The sequence below is a fragment of the Oncorhynchus kisutch genome, linkage group LG2, assembly GCF_002021735.2.
Source record: "Oncorhynchus kisutch isolate 150728-3 linkage group LG2, Okis_V2, whole genome shotgun sequence".
Classification (NCBI taxonomy): Eukaryota; Metazoa; Chordata; class Actinopteri; order Salmoniformes; family Salmonidae; genus Oncorhynchus; species Oncorhynchus kisutch.
Window position 1 is genome coordinate 30,403,230 of NC_034175.2, and position 23,068 is coordinate 30,426,297.

At 41.8% G+C, this 23,068-nt stretch overlaps 1 protein-coding gene across 3 annotated transcripts; it reads left to right on the forward strand.

Moving 5' to 3' along the window:
* Positions 1-1,843: 1,843 nt before the first annotated feature.
* Positions 1,844-22,784, forward strand: serinc2l (serine incorporator 2, like). 3 transcript variants are annotated; one of them, XM_031793080.1, is made up of 11 exons: positions 1,844-2,048; positions 3,226-3,375; positions 6,538-6,699; positions 11,172-11,359; positions 11,932-12,011; positions 15,278-15,415; positions 16,837-17,006; positions 17,184-17,274; positions 17,752-17,902; positions 18,263-18,472; positions 18,811-22,770. In XM_031793080.1, exons 2-11 carry the CDS (start codon positions 3,337-3,339, stop codon positions 18,947-18,949), a joined length of 1,368 nt encoding a protein of 455 aa, XP_031648940.1. In that variant the 5' UTR covers positions 1,844-2,048; positions 3,226-3,336; the 3' UTR covers positions 18,950-22,770. The 3 variants fall into 3 exon arrangements, with proteins under 3 accessions (XP_031648940.1, XP_020308756.1, XP_031648928.1); XM_020453167.2 differs by lacking the exon at positions 1,844-2,048 and adding an exon at positions 2,196-2,415; XM_031793068.1 differs by lacking the exon at positions 1,844-2,048 and adding an exon at positions 2,771-2,866 and having other exon boundaries at positions 18,811-22,784.
* The last annotated feature ends 284 nt before the right edge of the window (positions 22,785-23,068 follow it).

The window sequence follows — 23,068 nt, forward strand, 5'->3', positions numbered from 1 at the left end:
CATCATCACTGTCCTCCATTACTCCTCGGCAACTCCCACCATGGAAGGGTCTCGCATCTACCTAATATCTCCTCCCATGACAAACTCTCCTTCACCTCCTGGGCACGCTGCTTGGTCCTTACTTGGTGGGATATTCTGTCATGTTCGTTGTATAAATAATTGGACCAATGCGCAGCGTGAGTAGAGTTCCACATTTTATTAATAGTGAAACTTCCAAAAACAACAAAGATATAACGATCGTGACAGACGTAGCACACATAGTCACTAACACGAAACAATATCCCACATCGCAGGTGGGGGAAAGGACAAACTAAGTATGATCCCCAATTAGAGGCAACGATAATCAGCTGCCTACAATTGGGAACCATACCCACACACCAACATAGAAACACAATACCTCGAACGCCCCCTAGTCATGCCCTGACCTAAAACACCATAGAGAACTCAGAGGGTCAGGGCGTGACAATCGGGTAACAATTAAACATAGTTGGTTGATTCGATAAATAACAGATTAATGGATTAATGGAAGTCATGACAGGAGGTAAATTATATTATATATAGTACCAGTCAAAAGTTTGAACACACCTGTTCATTCAAAGATTTTCTACATTTTTTGTATTTTCTACATTATAGAATAATAGTGAAGACATCGAAACTATGAAATAACACATATGGTATCATGTAGTAACCAAAAAAGTGTTAAACAAATCTAAATATATTTATATTTGAGATTCTTTAAAGTAGCCACCCTTTGCCTTGGTGACAGCTTTGCACACTCTTGGCAGTAATGCATAATAAAAAATATATATATATAAAATTTAAAAAAGGACTCTCGAGCATATCATGTATGCCAATTAAAAAATTTTGTGATTAGTGAACAGATTTCCAAGAAAAGTAATTCAAGGTTGACTCCGCTTGTTGGAAAGAGTGGCTATTTGAAGAATCTCAAATATTAAATATATTTTGATTTGTTTTAACACTTTTTTGGTTACTACATGATTCCATATGTGTTATTCCATAGTTTTGATGTCTTCACTATTATTCTATAATGTAGAAAATAGTAAAAATAAAGAAAATCTCTTGAATGAGTAGGTGTAAAACTTTTGACCGGTAGTGTATATTTGGCTATTTTCGCTGCATAAAATGTAGAAGAGGTCCCTTATCAGGTTTAGAAAAAAATGTCTGCTAAATGCTAACTTCCGTTCGTATAAGCTGGTAGCATAGCTAGCATACAAAAATCAGTGGTGGTAGTCAAAGTAGTTTTTAACTGTAACACACACGTGCACATACACGGACACACACACAAACACACATGTAAATAAGAGCCATACTTGCACACACATACATGGCCTTGCTGTTATGAATTTTGTTTTCCTTGGTGTTTTTTGCATTGTTGTTTTCGGTTTATTTAATTAATGTTAATTATTTAATTTTATTATGCTTATTTTTTTTCTCTGGGATGGGGGGGGGGGGGTCTGATATGTTGCTGGTTCGTGTCCCAGTTTTTGACCTTGTGCGTGATCTATCGACGTGCCCTTGAGCATGGCGTTGACCCTGGTTTCTTCTGTGGGTCGTTCTGGATGGGAGTCTGTTAGATGACTGAATAATGTACATGTTGAGTGGCTTCACTGCAAGTAGATTATATGTTTTAATATTCAATTAAAACATATATTATATTTGTTTTACTGTAATGCAGGTGATTGATGACGACATGAACATCAATCAATCAATCAAATGTATTTATAAAGCCCTTTTTACATCAGCCGATGTCACAAAGTGCTGTACAGAAACCCAGCCTAAAACCCCAAACAGCAAGCAATGCAGATGTAGAAGCACGTGCATGTATTGGGGTTTACATCCAGACAAGCATTATGCTCCGATTTTTACCTCAACATAGTGTGAAATACACATATAAACAATAGCCTAAATGTAGGCACATGTTTTGGGGGGAAATGGGGATATTCGGGATGGAGATTTTTTACATCATGCTATCTTGGCTGAGCTCCTATGTCAAGCACCGGGAAACGGACTCCAACATCTCAGAAGAGGTAGGTGTTGTCTTTTCATTTAGCCAGCTGTTTATAATTAGCTGGATGGCTATAGGGATTAGCCCTGAATCACTTTGAGTGGTGCAGTGCAGACCAATTTAATTGGATGCTTTATGACAGCTCCCAGAAGCATGAATGATCTGACTTCTGCAAGGTCGCATCACAGTAAATGCTGTCGGATTGACCATGTAGAGCCTTTTACAACATTTTGGAGGCGCTGCGGTATAGAACTTGATTTGGCCTCTGCAAGCCTCCAGAGGCTCCGCAATTTTGTCACACCCCCCCTACGGAGCCTCTGGAATCCATTTCCAGAGTGGAAGAAGGGAGTAACGTTGAAGAAATCATGGTAGTTGGATTAGAGACACCGGTAAATGTTACTCTCCAACAGGGTACTGACTATGCCATTCAAAGATTCTAATTACTATAGCACCTATTGTCATAGGATCTTCTGACTGGGAGAGTTTCGTTAAGAGCCCCAACACTTGCTCTAAACAATAGCATGCATCGCTTGCATTACTGTTTTGGAAACATAAGGAAAGTATCTTTCATATCAGCGAGAAGTAATTTTCAAAAAACTAAAGGTATATTACTACACACCTTAATTGGTTTAAGGTTAGTGTTCCCACACTGCCATTATTATATTATGTTGCAGCGCTGGTTTATGGAAGACAGATGGAAGACATAGGCCACCACCTATGCTAATTAGCTATCTAGTGTGCTCCGAACACCTGTGTGTAAGTTAATTGGGGAGGAGCTGTAGTTCGCCAACTGGGGTCACCTAGAACACACAGTGTATGGATCTGTGCAAAACTGCTACAGTAAGTGTATTTTTCTATTTATTTAAGGTTATTTCTCGCTGACATGAAAGATAAGGCCCTTACACACACAAAAAAAATGCAGTCAAAGTGTAGTATAACTGTAGTTAGAGTGCAGTATGCTGCAATTGCTGCATCTAAAATACCACAGTGGACTTCAGTTACTGCACTTTTACTGCAATATTTTTTAAGGGGGGCATATTAGCATGTTTAGAAAGCAATGATTGACGTTTCTAAACGTTAATACAGCGTCAGAATTGTAGTTTACATGGAGCCAAATGTGGTGAATGTAATGGCTGAAACCCCTGCTGATGTATTACATCTTTGTATTGTATTATGAATGTTTTTTTCCCCTTTCCCAGCAATGGATTTTCTTTCGTTCACTACCCGTACAGTAGGTGGCGGAATGCACCTTTAACTTTTGTTTGTGGACCGCCAATAATACCAGAGAAGAAGAGGACATCGCTTAGAAAATGGGGGCTTGCATGGCCTTGTGCTCCCTTGCTAGCTGTGTAAGTAGCACAACAAAATCCTTTCATGCTGCCGTTTCTGTGTTTGAGACATCGGGGTTAGCTAGCAAGCAATTGGTCAATGGTGTTAGCAAGCTAGAACGTCTTATCGCTAGCGAAAGCCGAATCTGGTTTTACAGGAGACGTTGAATATGGCGCTTTTCCTTTATCGCCATATTCAACGTCTCCTGTAAACCCATATTCTGGTCCTATAGCTAGCTAGACATGTTTGCTTGCTGGCATAAATACGAAGATAACTAGTCTTTAGCTTCAGTTACCATTACCTAGTAATGTTTAGATTATTCGCCTTCAGTTTAATCCATAGGCTTCTGAATCATAATATTTTTATTTTTAAATTTGACAATTTATTTAACCTTTATTTCACCAGGGAGACCAGTTGAAAACAAGTTCTTAAATACAACTGCGATCTGGCCAAGATCAAGCAAAAAAAACAACAGAGTTACACATGGGATAGACAAACATGCAGTCAATAACACAATAACAAAATCTATATACAGTGTGTAAATGTAGTAAGATTTGTGAGGTAAGCCAATAAATAGGCTATAGTGGTAAAATAATTACAATTTAGCATCAACACTGTAGTGATAGATATACAGATGATGATGTGCAGGTAGAGATACTGGGGTGAGAAAGAGTACAATATGGGGATGAGGTAGTTGTGTGGGCTGTTTACAGATGGGCTGTGTCAGGTGCAGTGATCGGTAAGCTGCTCTGACAGCTGATGCTTATAGTTAGTGAGGGAGATCTAAATCTCCAGCTTCAGTGACTTTTGCAATTCGTTCCAGTTATTGGCAGCAGAGAACTGTAAGGAAAGGCGGCCTAATGAGGTGTTGGCTTTGGGGATGACCAGTGAAAGATACCTGCTGGAGCGCTTGTTATGGGTGGGTGTTGCTATGGTGACCAGTGAGTCGAGATAAGGCGGGCCTTTACCTAGCAAAGAATTACAGATGACCTCGAGCCAGTGGGTTTGGCGACGGATATGTAGTGAGGGCCAGGCAATGAGAGCATACAGGTTGCAGTGGTGGGTCGTATATGGGGCTTTAGTGACAAAACGGATGGCACTGTGATAGACTACATCCAATTTGCTGAGTAGAGTGTCGGAGGCTATTTTGTAAATGACATCGCCGAAGTCAAGGATCGGTAGGATAGTCTGTTTTACGAGGGTATGTATGGCAGCATGAGTGAAGGAGGATTTGTTGGAAAATAGTAAACCGATTCTAGATTTAATTTTGGATTGGAAATGCTTAATGTGAGTCTGGAAGGAGAGTTTACAGTCTAGCCAGACACCTAGGTATTTGTAGTTGTCCACATATTCTAAGTCAGAACTGTCCAGAGTAGTGATACTAGTCGGTCAGGCGGGTGCGGGCAGCGATTGGTTGAAGAGCATGCATTTAGTTTTACTAGCATTTAAGAGCAGTTCGAGGTCACGGAAGGAGAGTTGTATGGCATTGAAGCTCGTTTGGAGGTTTGTTAACAGTGTCCAAAGAAGGGCCAGATGTATACAGTCTGCCAGAGGTCCGGACAACAGGCCCTCCGATTTGACACGCTGAACTCTATCTGAGAAGTAGTTGGTGAACCAGGCGAGGCAGTGATTTGACAAACCAAGGCTGTTGAGTCTGCCGATAAGAATGCAATGATTGGCAGAGTCGAAAGCTTTGGCCAGGTCGATGAAGACTTCTGCACAGTACTGTCTTTTATCTATGGCGGTTATAATATCGTTTAGAACCTTGAGCGTGGCTGAGGTGCACCCATGACCACCTTGGAAACCAGATTGCATAGTGGAGAAGGTACGGTGGAATTCGAAATGGTCTGTGATCTGTTTGTTAACTTGGCTTTCGAAGACTTTAGAAAGGCAGGGCAGGATAGATATAGGTCTGTAACAGTTTGGGTCTAGAGTGTCTCCCCCTTTTGATGACCTCGGCAGCTTTCCAATCTTTGGGGATCTCAGACGATACAAAAGAGAGGTTGAACAGGCTAATAATAGGGGTTGCAACAATTGCGGCAGATAATTTAGAAAGAGAGGGTCCAGATTGTCTAGCCCAGCTGATTTGTAGGGTCCAGATTTTGCAGCGCTTTCAGAACATCAGCTATTTGGATTTGAGTGAAGAAGTGTGGTGGGGGGGGCTTGTGCAAGTTGCTGTAGGGGGTGCTGAGCTGTTGGCTGGGGTAGGGGTAGCCAGGTGGAAAGCATAGCCGGCCGTAGAAAAATGCTTCTTGAAATTCTCGATTATTGTAGATTTATCAGTGGTGACAGTGTTTCCTCGCCTGAAGTGCAGTGGGCAGCTCGGAGGAGGTGCTCGTATTCTCCATGGACTTTACAGTGTCCCAAAACATTTTGGAATTAGTGCTACAGGATGCAAATTTCTGTTTGAAAAAGCTAGCCTTTGCTTTCATGACTGACCGTGTATATTGGTTCCTGATTCGATGCTATTGCAGTACGCCACAGGATGTTTTTGTGCTTTTCAGTCAAGTCAGGAGTGAACCAGGGGCTATATCTGTTCTTAGTTCTACATTTTTTGAATGGGGCATGCTTATTTAAGATGGTGAGGAAAGCACTTTCAAAGAACAACCAGCCATCCTCTACTGACGAGATGAGGTCAATATCCTTCCAGGATACCCGGGCCAGGTTGATTAGAATTTAGGGAGCGTTTGACAGTGATGAGGGGTGGTTGTTTGACCACCCATCCATTACGGACGCAGGCAGTGATTGCTGAGACCTGGTTGAAGACAGGTGTATTTGGAAAGCAAATTGGTCAGGATGATATCTATGAGGGTGCCCATGTTTACTGATTTAGGGTTGTACCTCGTAGGTTCCTTGATAATTTGTGTGAGATTGAGGGCATAATTTTTCGTATCTTAAATATATACAAAAAACAGACTATTTACAGACTTAATTAACACAGGACAAGACAAACACACATCCGACTGCTATGCCATCTTGGATTGGAGTGACTTCCTCCTTCAATCCTGCTATATGATCCCATGTATAATTTTTTCTTGTTGCTGAGATTCCACCAAGACATTAGCATACAATCTGTTCATAAAACAAGTGAATAACAATGTTGTGCAGATGTATTCATTCTGGAACCTCCACCAGGTTACTGTTCAATGTGTGCTCTCCTTTCTCACTTTTTTCTTCACTAGGCCTCCTGTCTGTGTGGCTCCGCTCCGTGTCTGCTATGTGGCTGCTGTCCCTCCTCCAGAAACTCCACCGTCACCCGGCTGGTGTTCTCCTTCTTTCTACTCCTAGGGACCCTGGTGTCTGTCATCATGATCCTCCCTGGCATGGAGGCACAGCTCCAAAAAGTATGACACTCCTGTCAGTGTGTTAGTGGTGCTGTTTGTTCAACTGCACCTGCCTGCAATTACACATTACATTTTTTTATTTAACCTTTATTTAACTAGGCAAGTCAGTTAAGAACAAATTCTTATTTTCAATGACGGCCTACCCTGACCAAACCCAGACGACGCTGGGCCAATTGCGCGCTGCCCTATGGGACTCCCAATCACGATCGGATGTGATTCAGCCTGGATTCTAACCAGGGACTTTAGTGATAATCGATTGCTAATAAGCCATCCGTAACCACCCGACTATACAGTGCCTTGCGAAAGTATTCGGCCCCCTTGAACTTTGCGACCTTTTGCCACATTTCAGGATTCAAACATAAAGATATAAAACTGTATTTTTTTGTGAAGAATCAACAACAAGTGGGACACAATCATGAAGTGGAACGACATTTATTGGATATTTCAAACTTTTTTAACAAATCAAAAACTGAAGAATTGGGCGTGCAAAATTATTCAGCCCCTTTACTTTCAGTGCAGCAAACTCTCTCCAGAAGTTCAGTGAGGATCTCTGAATGATCCAATGTTGACCTAAATGACTAATGATGATAAATACAATCCACCTGTGTGTAATCAAGTCTCCATATAAATGCACCTGCACTGTGATAGTCTCAGTTAAAAAAGTTTGAAATATCCAATAAATGTCGTTCCACTTCATGATTGTGTCCCACTTGTTGATTCTTCACAAAAAAATACAGTTTTATATCTTTATGTTTGAAGCCTGAAATGTGGCAAAAGGTCGCAAAGTTCAAGGGGGCCGAATACTTTCGCAAGGCACTGTATGTGATCAAGTGAAAGTTTGAGGCCTGCATCCGACCCTATCCTGCAAATATTGAAAACGATTTTTGACGGGGTGCAGAATTTTTCTTCCTAATTTAGATATGTTTCTGCTTATAATTTCCAACATTTTGGTAGGCTATTTGTAAGTCAACTTGTCTAATTAGACCAGAATAATGTCATCAATTATAGAATGGACACTTCAATCTAAAATCTACACCTGCCAAATGCCGGTAGATTTTGGCATTGGCGGGTAAAGATGTCTATTTTACTAGCCATGTTGGCGGGTGGCCGGGGTTCAACAGTGCGAGTATTTAACTCGCATTTGTGAATAAAAATAGTAAGTATGAGCACATTTATAGTAAAATTAATTCTGCAGTAGCTGTTTTCAAGCATTTCTACTGTTTTGTTTCATAGCTTGTAAATGAATCGCACAAAGTCAAATAGTCACAAATCCTAAATAGCCTATTCCACATTGCGCTGCAACACTGCCTGGCTGAATTCATTATGCCCTAATCTATGGATTTCACATGACTGGGCAAGGGCGCAGTCATGGGTGGGCCTGGGAGGGAATTGGCCCACCCACTTGATAGCCAGGCTCACCCACTCAGAATGAGTTATTCCCCACTAAAGGGCTTTATTACAGACAGAAATACTCCTCAGCACCCCCTCAGATTATCCTGCAGGTGAAGAAGCCAGATATGGAGGTGCTGGGCTGGCGTGGTTACACATGGTCTGCAGTTGTGAGGCCGGTTGGAAGTACTGCCAAATTCTCTAAAATGACAGAGGCGACTTAGAGAAATTAACATTAAATTACCATATCTGGCAACAGCTCTGGTGGACATTCTTGCAGTCAGCATGCCAATTGCACTCTCCCTCAACTTGAGACTGTGGTGTTCTGTGACGAAACTGCACATTTTAGTGGCCTTTCAATGTCTACAGCATAAGGTGCACCTGTGTAATGATCATGCTGTTTAAGGATCCAACCCTTTTTTTCCCCTTTCAATTTTAGCCTGAAATGACACCCAAATCTAACTGCCTGTAGTCAGGACCTGAAGCAGCAATATGAATATTCTTTATACCATTTGAGAGGAGACACTTTGAAGTTTGTGGAAATGTGAAATTAATGTCGGAGAATATAAGACATTAGATCTGGTAAAAGATAATACAAAGAAAAAACATGCACTTTTTTGGTATTCTTTCACTGTAATAGCTACTGTAAATTGGACAGTGCAGTTAGATTAACAAGAATTTAAGTTTTCTGCCCATATCAGATATGTCTATGTCCTGGGATTTTTTTGTTGTTACTTACAACCTACGTTAGCTCAACTGTCCCGCGGGGGGGAGGGGCACCGATCCCGTAGAGGTTAATAATTTTCTTGATATGCCACACCTGGATATCTTGGCAAAGGAGAAATGCTCACTAACAGGGCTGTAAAGAAATTTGGTCAAAACATTAGAGAAATAAGCTTATTGTCTGTATAGAACATTTCTGGGATCTTTTATTTCAGCTCATGAAACATGGGACTAACCACCTTATATGTTGTGTTTTATATTTTTGTTTAGTATACATTGTTTTGTTCACAAGCTAGGTTGTTTTTCTATGAGTTTCAACTGCTAGGGAAGAGAATACAACGCTTCTTCTACTAGTCAGACTCAATCTCAGACACAAGCATGATTAGAGTCGGCTACCACGGTAAATTGGCACTGATTTTAATTCAAGTACTTTTCAAGTACCAATTTGAGGAAAATGTCTGATTTTCAAGGTATTCCCGTACTTAATTTTCAGCGTGTGAAATTCAAGTACTTTAAGCACCTTGTGCGAACCCTGACATTTTTTTCTCATCTGTGATATTTTGGTTAAAAATGTCAGCGTTCGCACAAGGTGCTTAATGAATTTGGCATCCTGAAATTCAAGTACTGGAATACCTTGAAAATCTGACATTGTCTCAAATTTGTACTTGAAAAGTACCTGAATTAAAATGAGAGGAGAACAGAAAACGATCAAATATGTTAATATGAAAAATATACAATATATTGCAAGCTTGCTCATTCCACTCACACTGGTACAGAACTGACTGAAGTGCAGCCAAATGTAACATCGATAGCTAAAATTCAGAGCAAATTTAAATGTAATCCTGCCTGGCAGGATATTGATGTTTATGAATGGGTTTTACCAGACCCAACCAGGGATGTAGTGAAGGGTAAATGCTGTTTACGCATATTTTTATTTGTGAAATAGGGTTTACTCACCTTTTTTTATTTGGTTAATTACCGTTTACCCACTTATTATTGCATTGATCAATGCTCAGAAGGCTTTTTGATCTGAGTTCTAATCACGCCTACCTTTGCGAACGAGTGGAATCATGAATGATTCATGTCTACTCGTTATGGTCATTTGAAAAAATTGAAACGATTTTTCTAGGTAGCTCAAGGTCTCTGGCTATTAGCCAGGTAGCTAGCTATAACTAGCTGGTCAGAAGGAGGAAGTTAGAAGCTAATGTAGAATGGTGCCTGACCTCAGCAGGTGAAGTTGACTGAAATTAAGCTAGCTATAATCGAAAGATGGCTACTACAATTTCTCAGAGAGTAGTGAGACAGACAGTGGTGAGTCAGGCAGCAATGAAGGAGGCAAATGAGATACAAAGGAAGAGGAAGCATTGAAGCAAGCAGGGAGAGAGGTTAGTAGGACAGTGGTTTCCAAACTTGGTGAGACCCATGTAGGGTCCCTTAAAATGTAAATAGGGTTCCCCGAAATAATCTTTAATCTTATTAAACACATTAATAAACTTTCTCTTCAAATAGGTATAGAATATAACATTTTAGAGTCAACTAAGGGCCTTTTACACTGTCAGATTTCACTTTAATGTCATTGTGTTGGGACAGCCTGTGGGACATAACATTTTGTCAAATATTAAGGCAGTTTAAATATAAAAACAAATTAATATTATGTACACTGAACAGATATAAATGCGTGATGAATACTAACTTAATTATTTTTTTTCATGAGGTTGTGACGATATACTGCGATCTTGTGGCGACTAGAAACAATTGCATAATAGGAACTATTACAAATTGATGGTCCTTAAATAAATATTAGTGCTTGAAAAAAGTACTTAAAAGTCCTTGAATTTGACTTGCCACTGTCTGTACGAACCGTGAAATTAAATTAAACAATATACTACATTACTTCTTACTAGTTATACATTTGTTTTAGAAACATTACAAAGCATTCTCATTTTTTGTGTGTTTTGTTGATGTAATTTTAGTGCACTTTGTTTTTAGGGGGGCTTGTGAAAAATCTGAGTGGCCGGTAGATTTTTTTAAATCTACCTGCCACAGTGGCTGGTGGACCAAAAATATTTTATGCCCTTGACCTCCACCCACCTGCCCTTCATCTACACAACATTTCATGACCCTAAACCCGCCTGCCCCGTGTATATAACCGTGGGGACTGCGGGTTGGGAGTCAACCCGTGCATCACTAGTTTGTCCAACAAATACGCCACACAATGTCAACATGGAAGAGCATAACACCTGAATGTCTTTCCTATGAGTAAAACAAAAAATTGTTCTAGCACTTTCTGTGACGATGTCTTTTTTGAAACGCTACTCAAAATGACATTGAAATGCCCTTTTTATCCTTTCCCCCTCTAGATCCCAGGCTTCTGTCAGGGTGCGAGCACCATACCAGGCATGGAGAACCAGTTTAACTGTGATGTCATTGTGGGCTACAAGTCGGTGTACCGCATGTGCTTCGCCATGACCTGCTTCTTCTTCCTCTTCTCAGCCATCATGGTCCGTGTCCAGAGTAGCAAAGACCCGCGTGCAGCCATTCAGAATGGGTGAGCACCAATTAAGATTTAGATCACTTCATTCATCAATTGTACACAAGATCCAACCAAAATTTGACTTCGGCTTTTTCTCAGCCTCTCTGAAAGACACATATACAGGTTGGAGCGGGGGGCTGCAACACTGGGCGCGGAGCAGGTGTTGTGGTGGCTTAAGCGCCTTGCTTAAGGGCACATCGGCAGGCATTTCGAGGATTTGATACCAGCAATCCTCCAGCTTACTTCCCTCCAGAGTTTTTCCGCCAGACCCGGGATTCAAACTGGCACTCCTCCGGTTGCTGGCTCGCCTTTAACCGCTAGTCTATCTGCCGCCTTACCACCATGCCCTTCACCTCTTGCTTTCCCAGCAGGCAAAATGGTTTGAAGTGACCTCATTACAATCAGAATCCGGTTGATATGTAATTTTGGGTTGGTACTGTAATAAAGTTGTGTACAAATCATATATAGGACCTTTTAGTAACTTTCAGGCTCAAGTTCACTGGCTTCTCTTAGAGAAGACTCATGAAAATACTCCGTTTTTTTGACGTACTATGCTTTTTTTTGTGAAACCTGTGTTTTATCCCCAGTTTCTGGTTCTTTAAGTTTCTGATCCTGGTCGGCATCACTGTGGGAGCCTTCTTCATCCCGGATGGAACCTTCCATACTGGTACTTTGATGATTAAACTTTAAATGACTGTCAAGTGACGTCTGACAGTACTGGCTTAATCATTGGCAAATTACTAGCAAAGCAGGAACCTTAACATGTTCAAGGTACAGTGCATCTGTGAAAAACATTTTCCCTCTGAAAGATCCTCAATCTATAGTGATTGAGTTATTATATGTAAAGTATGCTGTTTATGCTCTTGTGAACAAACACAATCAGACAAATAAAAAACATTACCTTTTACCTTTATTTAACTAGGCAAGTCAGTTAAGAACAAATTCTTATTTTCAATGACGGCCTAGGAACAGTGGTTTAACTGCCTGTTCAGGGGCAGAACGACAGATTTGTACCATGTCAGCTCGGGGGTTTGAACTTGCAACCTTCCGGTTACTAGTCCAACGCTCTAGGCTACCCTGCCGCCCCTTTGAGGGCTCACAAAAGCTGATTTGAATCTTATAGCCAATTCCTGGGAAGTAAATCAAAGATTGTTGAAGCCAATTTAATGCTTTTGAACTAGCACATGGTTTACTGCACTGTGTTTATATAAACTAAAATAGGACATCCCTCACTTATTTATCCTATTTATTACCAAGCTGAAAATTATAATGGATTCGATAATAGCCACATGATATTTGATAAAGGAAGTAGGAGAGGGAAAGTAATTTTACCCTTGAATATGCCAGAAGGGAACCTACAGACAAAGCACAATAATCACACTGTTATATGCTATATATACAAAAGTATGTGGACATCCCTTCAAATTAGTTCAAATCAGCCACACCCATTGCTGAAAGGTGTATAAAATCAAGTACACTGCCATGCAATCTCCATAGACAAACATTAGCGGTACAATGTCCTTACTGAAGAGATCTGTGACTTTCAACATGCCACCTTTCCAACAAGTCAGTTTGTCAAATTTCTGCACTGCTTAGAGCTGCCCCGGTCAACTGTAAGTGTTACTGTGAAGTGGAAACGTCTAGGTGCAACAACATCTCAGCTGCGAAGTGGTACACCACACACGCTCACAGAACGGGACCGCCGAGTGCTGAAGTGATTTAAAAAAATGGTCTGCAGTGTTGTAAAGCTTGCCGCCATTGGACTCTGGAACAGAGGGGTGGTGAATCATGCTTCACCATCTGGCAGTCCAACGGACAAGTCTATGTTTGGAGAATGCCAGGAGAACGCTACCTTCCCCAGTGCGTAGTGCCAACTGTAAAGTTTGGAGGATAAATAATGGTCTGGGACTGTTTTTTGTGGTTTCGGGCTTGGACACTTAGTTCCAGTGAAGGAAAATCTTAACGCTACAGCATACAATGACATTCTAGATGATTCTGTGCCTCCAACTTTGTGGCAACAGTTTGGGGAAGGCCCTTTCCTGTTGTAACATGTCAATGCCCCAGTGCACAAAGCAAGGTCCTAACATCAGTGCCTAACATCAGTGCCCGACCTCACTAAAGCTCTTGTGGATGAATGGAAGCAACTTCCCGCAACAATGTTTCAACATCTAAACTCAACAAAAAAATAAATGTCCCTATCTTTCAAAGATAATTTGTAAATATCCTTCACAGATCTTCATTGTAAAGGGTTTAAACACTGTTTCCCATGCTTGTTCAATGAACTATAAACAACTAAGGAACCCTGTGGAACAGTTGTTAAGACACTAACATCTTACAGACAGTAGGCAATTAAGGTCACAGTTATGAAAACTTAGGACACTAAAGAGGCCTTTCTACTGACTCTGAAAAACACAAAAAATAATGACCAGAGTCCCTGGCCATCTGTGTGAACGTGCCTTAGGCATGCTGCAAGGAGGCATGAGGACTGCAGATGTGGCCAGGGCAATAAATTGCAATGTCTGTACTGTGAGACGCCTAAGACAGCGCTACAGGAAGACAGGACGGACAGCTGATCGTCCTCGCATTGGCAGGTCACGTGTACCAACACCTGCACAGGATCGGTACATCTGAACATCACACCTGTGGGACAGGTATAGGATGGCAACAACTGCCCAAGTTACACCAGGAATGCACAATCCCTCCATCAGTTCTCAGATTGTCCACAATAGGCTGAGAGAGGCTGGACTGAGGGCGTGTAGGCCTGTTGTAAATATTGGTGCAGTCCATGAGGAGGAGATGCACTGCAGTATGTAATGCAGCTGGTGGCCACACCAGATCCTCACCAGACATCACAGACAACAACTTCGCCTATGGGCACAAACCCACCGTCACTGGACAGGACTGGCAAAAAGTGCTCTTCACTGACGAGTCGCGGTTTTGTCTCACCAGGGGTGATGGTCAGATTCGCGTTTATCATCGGAGTGAGCATTACACCGAGGCCTGTACTCTGGAGCGTGATCGATTTGGAGGTGGAGGGTCCGTCATGGTCTGTGGTGGTGTGTTACAGCATCATCGGACTGAGCTTGTTGTCATTGCAGGCAATCTCAACGTTGTGCGTTACAGGGAAGACATCCACCTCCCTCATGTGGTACCCTTCCTGAAGGCTCATCCTGACATCATCCTCCATCACAATGCCACCAACCATACTGCTCGTTCTGTGTGTGATTTCCTGTAAGACAGGAATGTCAGTATTCTGCCATGGCCACCGAAGAGCCTAGAACACAATCCCATTAAGCACGTCTGGAACCTGTTTGATCGGAGGGCTAGGGCCATTGCCCCCAGAAATGTCCGGGAACTCGCACGTGCCTTGGTGGAAGAGTGTTGTAACATCTCACAGCAAGAACGGGCAAATCTGGTGCAGTCCATGAGGAGGAGTGCAGTACTTAATGCAGCTGGTGGCCACACCAGATACTAACTGTTGATTTTGATCCCCCACCCCAACCCTTGTTCAGGGACACATTTTTCCATTTCTGTTAGTCACGTGTCTGTGGAACTTGTTCAGTTGATGTCTCAGTTGTTGAATCTTGTCATGTTCATACAAATATTTACACATGTTAAGTTTGCTGAAAATGAACGCAGTTGACAGTGAGAGGACATTTCTTTTTTTGCTTAGTTTAGTAGAAAGCCTTGCCAGAAGAGGGGGACCATCTCCTTATCAATGCCCATAATTTTGGGATGAGATGTTCGACGACCAGGTGTCCATATACTTTTGGTCTTGTGGTGTATACTTTAATAAACTATGGAAAACTCACATTTCATCCCCTCACAATACCGTAGTGTAAGTTAAACTTGATGTCAATCAACATGCTGTGGGTTCCAGGAAGTTGGTTGTATTTATTTGTTTATTGATCTGCCTCTTTTCTCCTCTGGCAGTATGGTTTTACTTTGGCGTGGTTGGCTCCTTCATCTTCATCGTCATCCAGCTTATCCTTCTCATCGACTTTGCCCACTCTTGGAACAAGATATGGGTGGGGAACGCCGAAGAGGGCAACTCAAAGTGCTGGTTTGCAGGTAGAATTACAGTACTTTCTCCAGAGGACACAGTACCTTAATGCTGCTCAAGAAGTTATACTACCATGACTGTGTTTTATTCTTCTAGAGCAGCAGTGTTCCTCAACCCTGCTCCTGGAGACCCACAGGGTGTGCATACATATAAATCACATTGTAGGATTTTTTTATGAATTTATTTGCAAATTATGGTGGAAAATAAATATTTGATCAATAACAAATGTTTATCTCAATACTTTGTTATATACCCGTTGTTGTCAATGACAGAGGTCAAATGTTTTCTGTAAGTCTTCACAAGGTTTTCACACACTGTTGCTGGTATTTTTGCCCATTCCTCCATGCAGATCTCCTCTAGAGCAGTGATGTTTTGGGGCTGTTGCTGGGCAACATGGACTTTCAACTCCCTGCCAAAGATTTTCTATGGGGTTGAGATCTGGAGACTGGCTAGGCCACTCCAGGACCTTGAAATGCTTCTTACGAAGCCACTCCTTCGTTGCCCGGGTGGTGTGTTTGGGATCAATGTCATTGGTTTCATCTGACCATATGACATTCTCCCAATCTTCTTCTGGATCATCCAAATGCTCTCTAGCAAACTTCAGACGGGCCTGGACATGTACTGGCTTAAGCAGGGGGACACGTCTGGCACTGCAGGATTTGAGTCCCTGGCGGCGTAGTGTGTTACTGATGGTAGGCTTTGTTGCTTTGGTCCCAGCTCTCTGCAGGTCATTCACTAGGTCCCCCCGTGTGGTTCTGGGATTTTTGCTCACTGTTCTGTGATCATTTTGACCCCACGGGGTGAGATCGTGCGTTATCAGTGGTCTTGTATGTCTTCCATTTCCTAATAATTGCTCCCACAGTTGATTTCTTCAAACCAAGCTGCTTACCTATTGCAGATTCAGTCTTCCGAGCCTGGTGCAGGACTACAATTTTGTTTCTGGTGTCCTTTGACAGCTCTTTGGTCTTGGCCATAGTGGAGTTTGGAGTGTGACTGGTTGAGGTTGTGGACAGGTGTCTTTTATACTGATAACAAGTTCAAACAGGTGCCATTAATACAGGTAATGAGTAGAGGACAGAGGAGCCTCTTAAAGAAGAAGTTACAGGTCTGTGAGAGCCAGAAATCTTGCTTGTTTGTAGGTGACCAAATACTTATTTTCCACCATAATTTGCAAATAAATTCATAAAAAATCCCACAATGTGATTTTCTGGATTTTTTTCTCTCTCATTTTGTCTGTCATAGTTGAAGTGTACCTATGATGAAAATTACAGGCCTAATCTTTTTAAGTGGGAGAACTTGCACAATTGGTGGCTGACTAAATACTTGTTTGCCCCACTGTATACTCATTCTATGCATCTTAAGAGTATGGGGGTGTTTGTCATGCATGACTGTTTTTACCGACCCTCTCCATGTTGCCCCTCTCCCTCAGGCTTATTGTCGTTCACCTTCCTCCACTACGCACTGGCCTTTACCTCAGTGGTGCTGTTCTACATATACTACACCCAGCCTAACGACTGCACCGAGCACAAGGTCTTCATCAGCCTCAACCTCATCTTCAGCGTCATCATCTCCATCGTCTCCATCCTGCCCAAAGTACAGGTATTGTGGCGGTTTCATTGTTCCTTCATTTGAGAAGGAGGGCAGTTTTAGCAATTATACCAGTAATAATTGATACAATGTTTGGTAAGGGAATGCTTTTATTAGTCTGTTTTTATTGATAACGGTGTTGACAATTGTATGCATGTTTACCAGTGCCTATGGTTTTGTGTGTCACAGGAAGCCCAGCCCCAGTCTGGTTTGCTCCAGGCCTCTCTCATCTCCCTCTACACCATGTATGTCACCTGGTCCGCCATGACCAACAACCCAAGTGAGTCTCAGCCTCTTTCCCATTCAAGTTTCAACAGAGTTTCTGCCATTGTTGTCATTTTGACTTTCTCCCTCCAGTTTGTTTATTTTTACTTTCCAAACCACTGCAGCACTATGAGTGTTTCCTACTGGTGAGTTTAGCCGACTTTGGTAGTTCACTCACCTTCCCCAACTCGTTACATTTACTAGGGCCTGGAGTTGTTCTTGTTAAGTCACATGGTCAGGAAAAACTCCTGGTCCTACTTATGGCTTGTGCTTGTAGTGGGTCCGTGGATAAGCTCAGACAGGTGTTGGGGTGTTCTGCAAGAGCCTGCACTCAAGTGTTGTAATTAAGAGACACTTGGTATATCTGCTGTGGTAGTTGGTTTAGAGCCCTGGCTGTTGCCTTCCTCAAGACTGCAGGTCACTTTGTGGGGGTTTTTCTTCCCCATAACTATCCTGCATTCTATGGCTGATTTGCTGTGTCTGTCTCTCTCAGACCGTAAGTGTAACCCCAGCCTGCTGAGTCTGGTGTCAAATGTCAGCTCCAGTGAGCCCACACCCACCAGTGCCCCAGGACAGGTGCAGTGGTGGGACGCCCAGAGCATTGTGGGTTTGGTCATCTTCCTCTTCTGCACTCTCTATGCCAGGTAGCTAGCTACTCCAATTTGAATCCATATCATGATTGCTTATTGAATTGTCTGTTATGCTATGATCTTAATAGATCTCCCATGCTCTCTCCCCTTCTCTCTTTCTCCCTTTCTCTGTCTCGTTCACTTTTTCCATTCTTTCCTTTCCGACCACAACTTTTCTAGCTTTGCTTTACTTTAGGGTGTTTTTTAGTCTGTTTTTATTGTTATGCTTTTGTTTTTTATCCTCTTATGTTTGTTGTGTAGTAAATATTTCAGTTTTTATTTTCTTATTTGTTTTTTCCTGTGAAGCACATTGTGTTGCATTCCATGTCTGAAATGCGCTGTATAATTAAAGCTTGATTTGACTCCCTCCTCCAGTATCCGTTCGTCCAGCAACACCCAGGTGAACAAGCTGATGCAGACCGAGGAGGGCGGGAGTTATGGAGGAGAGGGCGAGGTAGGGGAGGACGGTGTGCGAAGGGCCGTGGATAATGAGGAGGAGGGGGTCACCTACAGCTACTCCTTCTTCCACTTCCACCTCTGCCTGGCCTCCCTCTACATCATGATGACACTCACCAACTGGTACAAGTAAGTACAGCAACAGCTGACCATCAGAGCCACAGCTCTATAGAAATGTTAGAACATTTTACAATATTTCTAGGTGTGATATTGGGTATCTTGTGTATGTATTCCTAGTCAGTTTGAAAGCCATGGGATCAGGGGGGATATTTCTTTGGGTGAATCTCAATAGCCTTTGTGTGAAAGCTTTGCGAAAGCAAATCCCTAATAGGCAGCATTAATCCACCATGTTGCTCTGGCCTATTCTGTGTTTTCAGATCATTCTAAATTAAGGGGGTGAGACAAGGATAGAAATCTACTATAAAGATCCACTCTTTAAACTGACACCGTCTCCCTTCATTCCTCAGGCCTGACACCACCACCCAGGCCATGCAGAGCAGTATGCCAGCTGTGTGGGTGAAGATCAGCTCCAGTTGGCTGGGCCTGGGCCTCTACCTCTGGACCCTGCTCGCCCCTCTCATGTTTCCCGACCGAGACTTCAGCTGAACAGCCCCACATGGTGTCACCATGGGCTTGTAAGATGTTGTGTGGAAGTTTATTATATATATTTTTTAATACGAGTCAGCATTTTTGCATTGGTCTCTGTTGGTGTGTTTAATCTTGTTTTGATTCATTTTATTTGACATGTTAGGTCTTCTATCTACCATGGCTGTGTGGGGTATGATTATCACTACATTGTTAGGTATTATTGGACGCTTTTAATATCCATACTGAGAATGTTTTATTGATTTAGCCATTCAATTATTTTATTTGCCTATATGCAAAACTGCACTTAACTCTGTATACCTTAACACAATCTTCTGAGATGAGCATTGGTTTGTCCCTGAATGCACATGAGTGAACTATAGCAAAGACTTGATAACAGGCACTTTTACAATAATATATTAGTTGGGATTCCCATGTTGTTAAAGTAAGCCTGGTTCCAGTTGATTGTATTTGTTTTTATTATGGATCCCCATTAGCTGCTGCTTTGGCAGCTACACTTCCTCTTGCTGCTTTGGCAGCAGCTACTCTTCCTGGGGTCCAGCCAAATTAAGGCAGTTATACTTTTTTTTTTTAACATTACACTACATTCACAACAAGTGTGTGCCCGAGGTTGGGGATTCCCCCTCATTGGCTGAGCTCCCGCAGTTCTGGAGCTTTAAGAGTGACCCTCTCCAGAGCCCTAGAGAGACGAGGGAGATAAACCAGGGGGGCACACCCTCGAGGGGGTTCTCTGAGTCTGAGCCCTCTTACTGAAATAATGTAATATGTACACATCCTGATTTAATGTTCACTGGACTGTGAAGTATCAACCTACCCCCTGCTCTTAACTACATATTTCTGAACCCTGGAGGTCAGTTGTAATACCTCCTACCTACCCCACCCTAAGGCTTAGCTCTCTACCCCAACTATGCCTGATTCACGTAGGGCCGACCTGAAACGTACTGTGCTGGTTCAGATATTTTCTTTTCACATGATCCTTTCCAGCACGGTTATAGAAACTATGGTGGATGCATATTCAGGGCAGTACAGCTCAGACTTGGTTTGGCTCAGGAGTGTGATAATGGTACTACATGTTAACTCGAAATGACACAACGAAAAGGTTGCAGTTTAACAAAGTTTGCTATACCGTATGAACACACTACAAGGTACCCATTACACTCAAGTCCATCAACCACCAGACTTCCTGCGCATGCGCACTATTGACTGCGTGATAGCCCCGTAATAACAGAAATATAGGGATACTTAAAACATGAATTTAACACTACAGTGCTCTCAACCCCAACCATAGCCCATTTAACTCTGGTGCTACACCATGCCCTGTCCCTAAAGACATCTGTGTTTCTGCTCTATCTCTAGCTCTGTTTCTGGGTGTTCTATAGCCATAGTCATGGGTCAGTGCTAGTACATGCTTGTATCTGCAGTGAGGTGATGTATTCTGAGCCGATAGTGTCAATCTCTTGGGAGCAGTTTCTCGGACACAGATTATTTTATTTCACCTTTATTTAACCAGGTAGGCTAGTTGAGAACAAGTTCTCATTTGCATCTGCGACCTGGCCAAGATAAAGCATAGCAATTCGACACATAAAACAACAGAGTAACACATGGAATAAACAAAACATACAGTCAATGCAGTAGAAAAAATAGAAACAAAGTCTATATACAGTGAGTGCAAATGAGGTAAAATAAGGGAGTTGGGGCAATAAGTAGGCCATGGTGGTGAAGTAATTACAATATAGCAATTAAACACTGGAATGGTAGATGTGTAAGTAGAGATACTGGGGTGCAAAGTAGCAAGATAAATTAATAAATACAGTATGGGGATGAGGTAGATGGATGGGCAGTTTACAGATGGGCTTATGTACAGGTGCAGTGATCTGTGAGCTCCTCAGACAGCCGGTGTTTAAAGCGTAGTCCTGGACTTGAGATTTTCCATTGACCATGGTTTTTAGCCTCCCGGGCTAGGCTTAATCTGTGGCTGGAAAACTCCCTTGAAGTCTACAGGGGTTTAGGTGAGGAAGTGGGATTCTGAACCTCACTTCTGCTCTGAGAAATGCCATATGTTGCCACGATGTTACTGAGTCAGTTAATTAATCAGTCATTGGTGTACAGCTCTATAACAATGCATTTCAAGAACGATATGTTGGTGTTCAATGATTTAAATTGTTATAATTCAATGGATATTGCTTTCAAATTTGATAATTATGAGTTGTTGCACATTTCATAATTTCATGTCAGATTATTTACCTCTTAATGGATATGAAGTTTCCCAATGTGACTGAAATAAGATCAATATGTTTCACTCATGGTGAAAAGATTGGTGTACTTAAGAGATGTGAAATGTTTAAATGGGGGTCTATTGAAGAATCTTGACTGAACTATACTAATTATAAAAATACAATATTTAACCTTTATTTAACTAGGCAAGTCAGTTAAGAACACATTCTTATTTTCAATGACTGCCTAGGAACAGTGGGTTAACTGCCTTGTTCAGGGGCAGAATGACAGATTTTTACCTTGTCAGCTCGGGGATTCGATCTAGCAATCTTTGTTACTGGCCCAATGCTCTAACCACTAGGTTACCTGCTGACCCAGTACAAACATTTGAGTATTGTGAATTTGATTGTTATTGTTTAAAAGTGAAATTGAAGACCATAATTAAATTCTGATAAACATTAAAGTGTACAGAACATGTTCCTAATGTTGAGTTGCCCACCTTTTTGCCCTCAGAACAGCCTCAATTTGTCAGGGCATGGAATCTACAAGGTGTTGAAAGCATTCCACAGGGATACGGACCCATGTTGACTCCAATGCTTACAACATTCCAGTTGGCTGGATGTCCTTTGGGTGGTGGACCATTCTTGATACACACAGGGAAACTGTTGAGCGTGAAAAACCCAGCAGTGTTGCAGTTCTTGACACTCAAACCGGTGCGCCTGGCACCTACTACCATACCCCGTTCAAAGGCACTTCAATCTTTTGTCTTGCCCATTCACCCTCTGAATGGCACACACACAATCCATGACTTAATTGTCTCAAGGCCTAAAAAGCATTATTTAACCTGTCTCCTCCCCTTTATCTACATGGATTCAATTGGATTTAACAGGTGACATTAATACGGGATCATAGCTTTCAGCTAGATTCACCTGGTCAGTCTGTCATGGAAACTCAGTGTATTGTACAGTATATGTTGCATGTGAGCATAATGTATTATGGTTCATTGCCCATACAGATGAATTAACCCAAGCATGATTTCAAGTGATGATCCTTCAGTATTGAATGAAGAATTATCAAGTGTGTTTTTGAGAACAACATTGAGTGCCTTTTTATATTAATGCATTTCAAAAAGAGCTACTGGTATATACAAATTCAAACCTGCACTAACGTGGCTTCCACATTTTGTGATGGCGAGACAGCATGTCACAAGGAGTGTCTCAGCTAATTTCATAGTTTGGTTATATAGGTACAGTATCTGCAAATTCTCTTTTTCAATAAAATCATCAACATAATCCCATGAAGGTATTAAAAAATATCATCTTTAAAAAATATCTTTATAGTATACTTTCTATAATAAGTTCTTCATAATTGCAGTAAGATTAGTGCTCATGTTGCCCACTAGGTGGAACTGAAGTTCCTTAAATATTGTTTTCCATAATGTTATCAGAACCCATACTACACAGGAGACTGCATGCAGTACACTACAGAAATGTTATACGGATATTTTCTAATCAACGGACGGGTTGCTCAGAGCTTTACCCTGTGCTCTGAGAAACTTGAACTGCGAAGAGTGAACGTGATGTGACCAATAAACCCTGTCCTCTGGATGTTGTTGATTGTACAGTATGCTGTTGATCCTTATTGACACCAAAGGTCTCTTTTATTTTGGGAAGTTCAGGGAGAAATCTTATCTATTTTCTGGGATTATGATAGCATTTCCATCAGATTGCTACTGTAAGGGGACCCCACGGTCATCACAGCACAATCAGAGATTAGACTGAGGAGGCACTGGGGATGGATGGGGACAAAAGGGGGCACTGCAACTTTTTGTTTTTCACCGTAGCCTGTCCATGGGTCTATTTATCGTGTACAGAATCAAACTTGCACTTGTTTGATATTCATTGA

Coding starts and splice junctions, on each gene's coding strand:
- serinc2l (XM_031793080.1), top strand. CDS start 3,337: ATGGGGGCTTGCATGGCCTTGTGCTCCCTTGCTAGCTGT. Junction 17,007..17,183: donor CCATCCTGCCCAAAGTACAG/GTATTGTGGCGG, acceptor TGTGTGTCACAG/GAAGCCCAGCCCCAGTCTGG. Junction 17,903..18,262: donor TTCTGCACTCTCTATGCCAG/GTAGCTAGCTAC, acceptor TCCCTCCTCCAG/TATCCGTTCGTCCAGCAACA.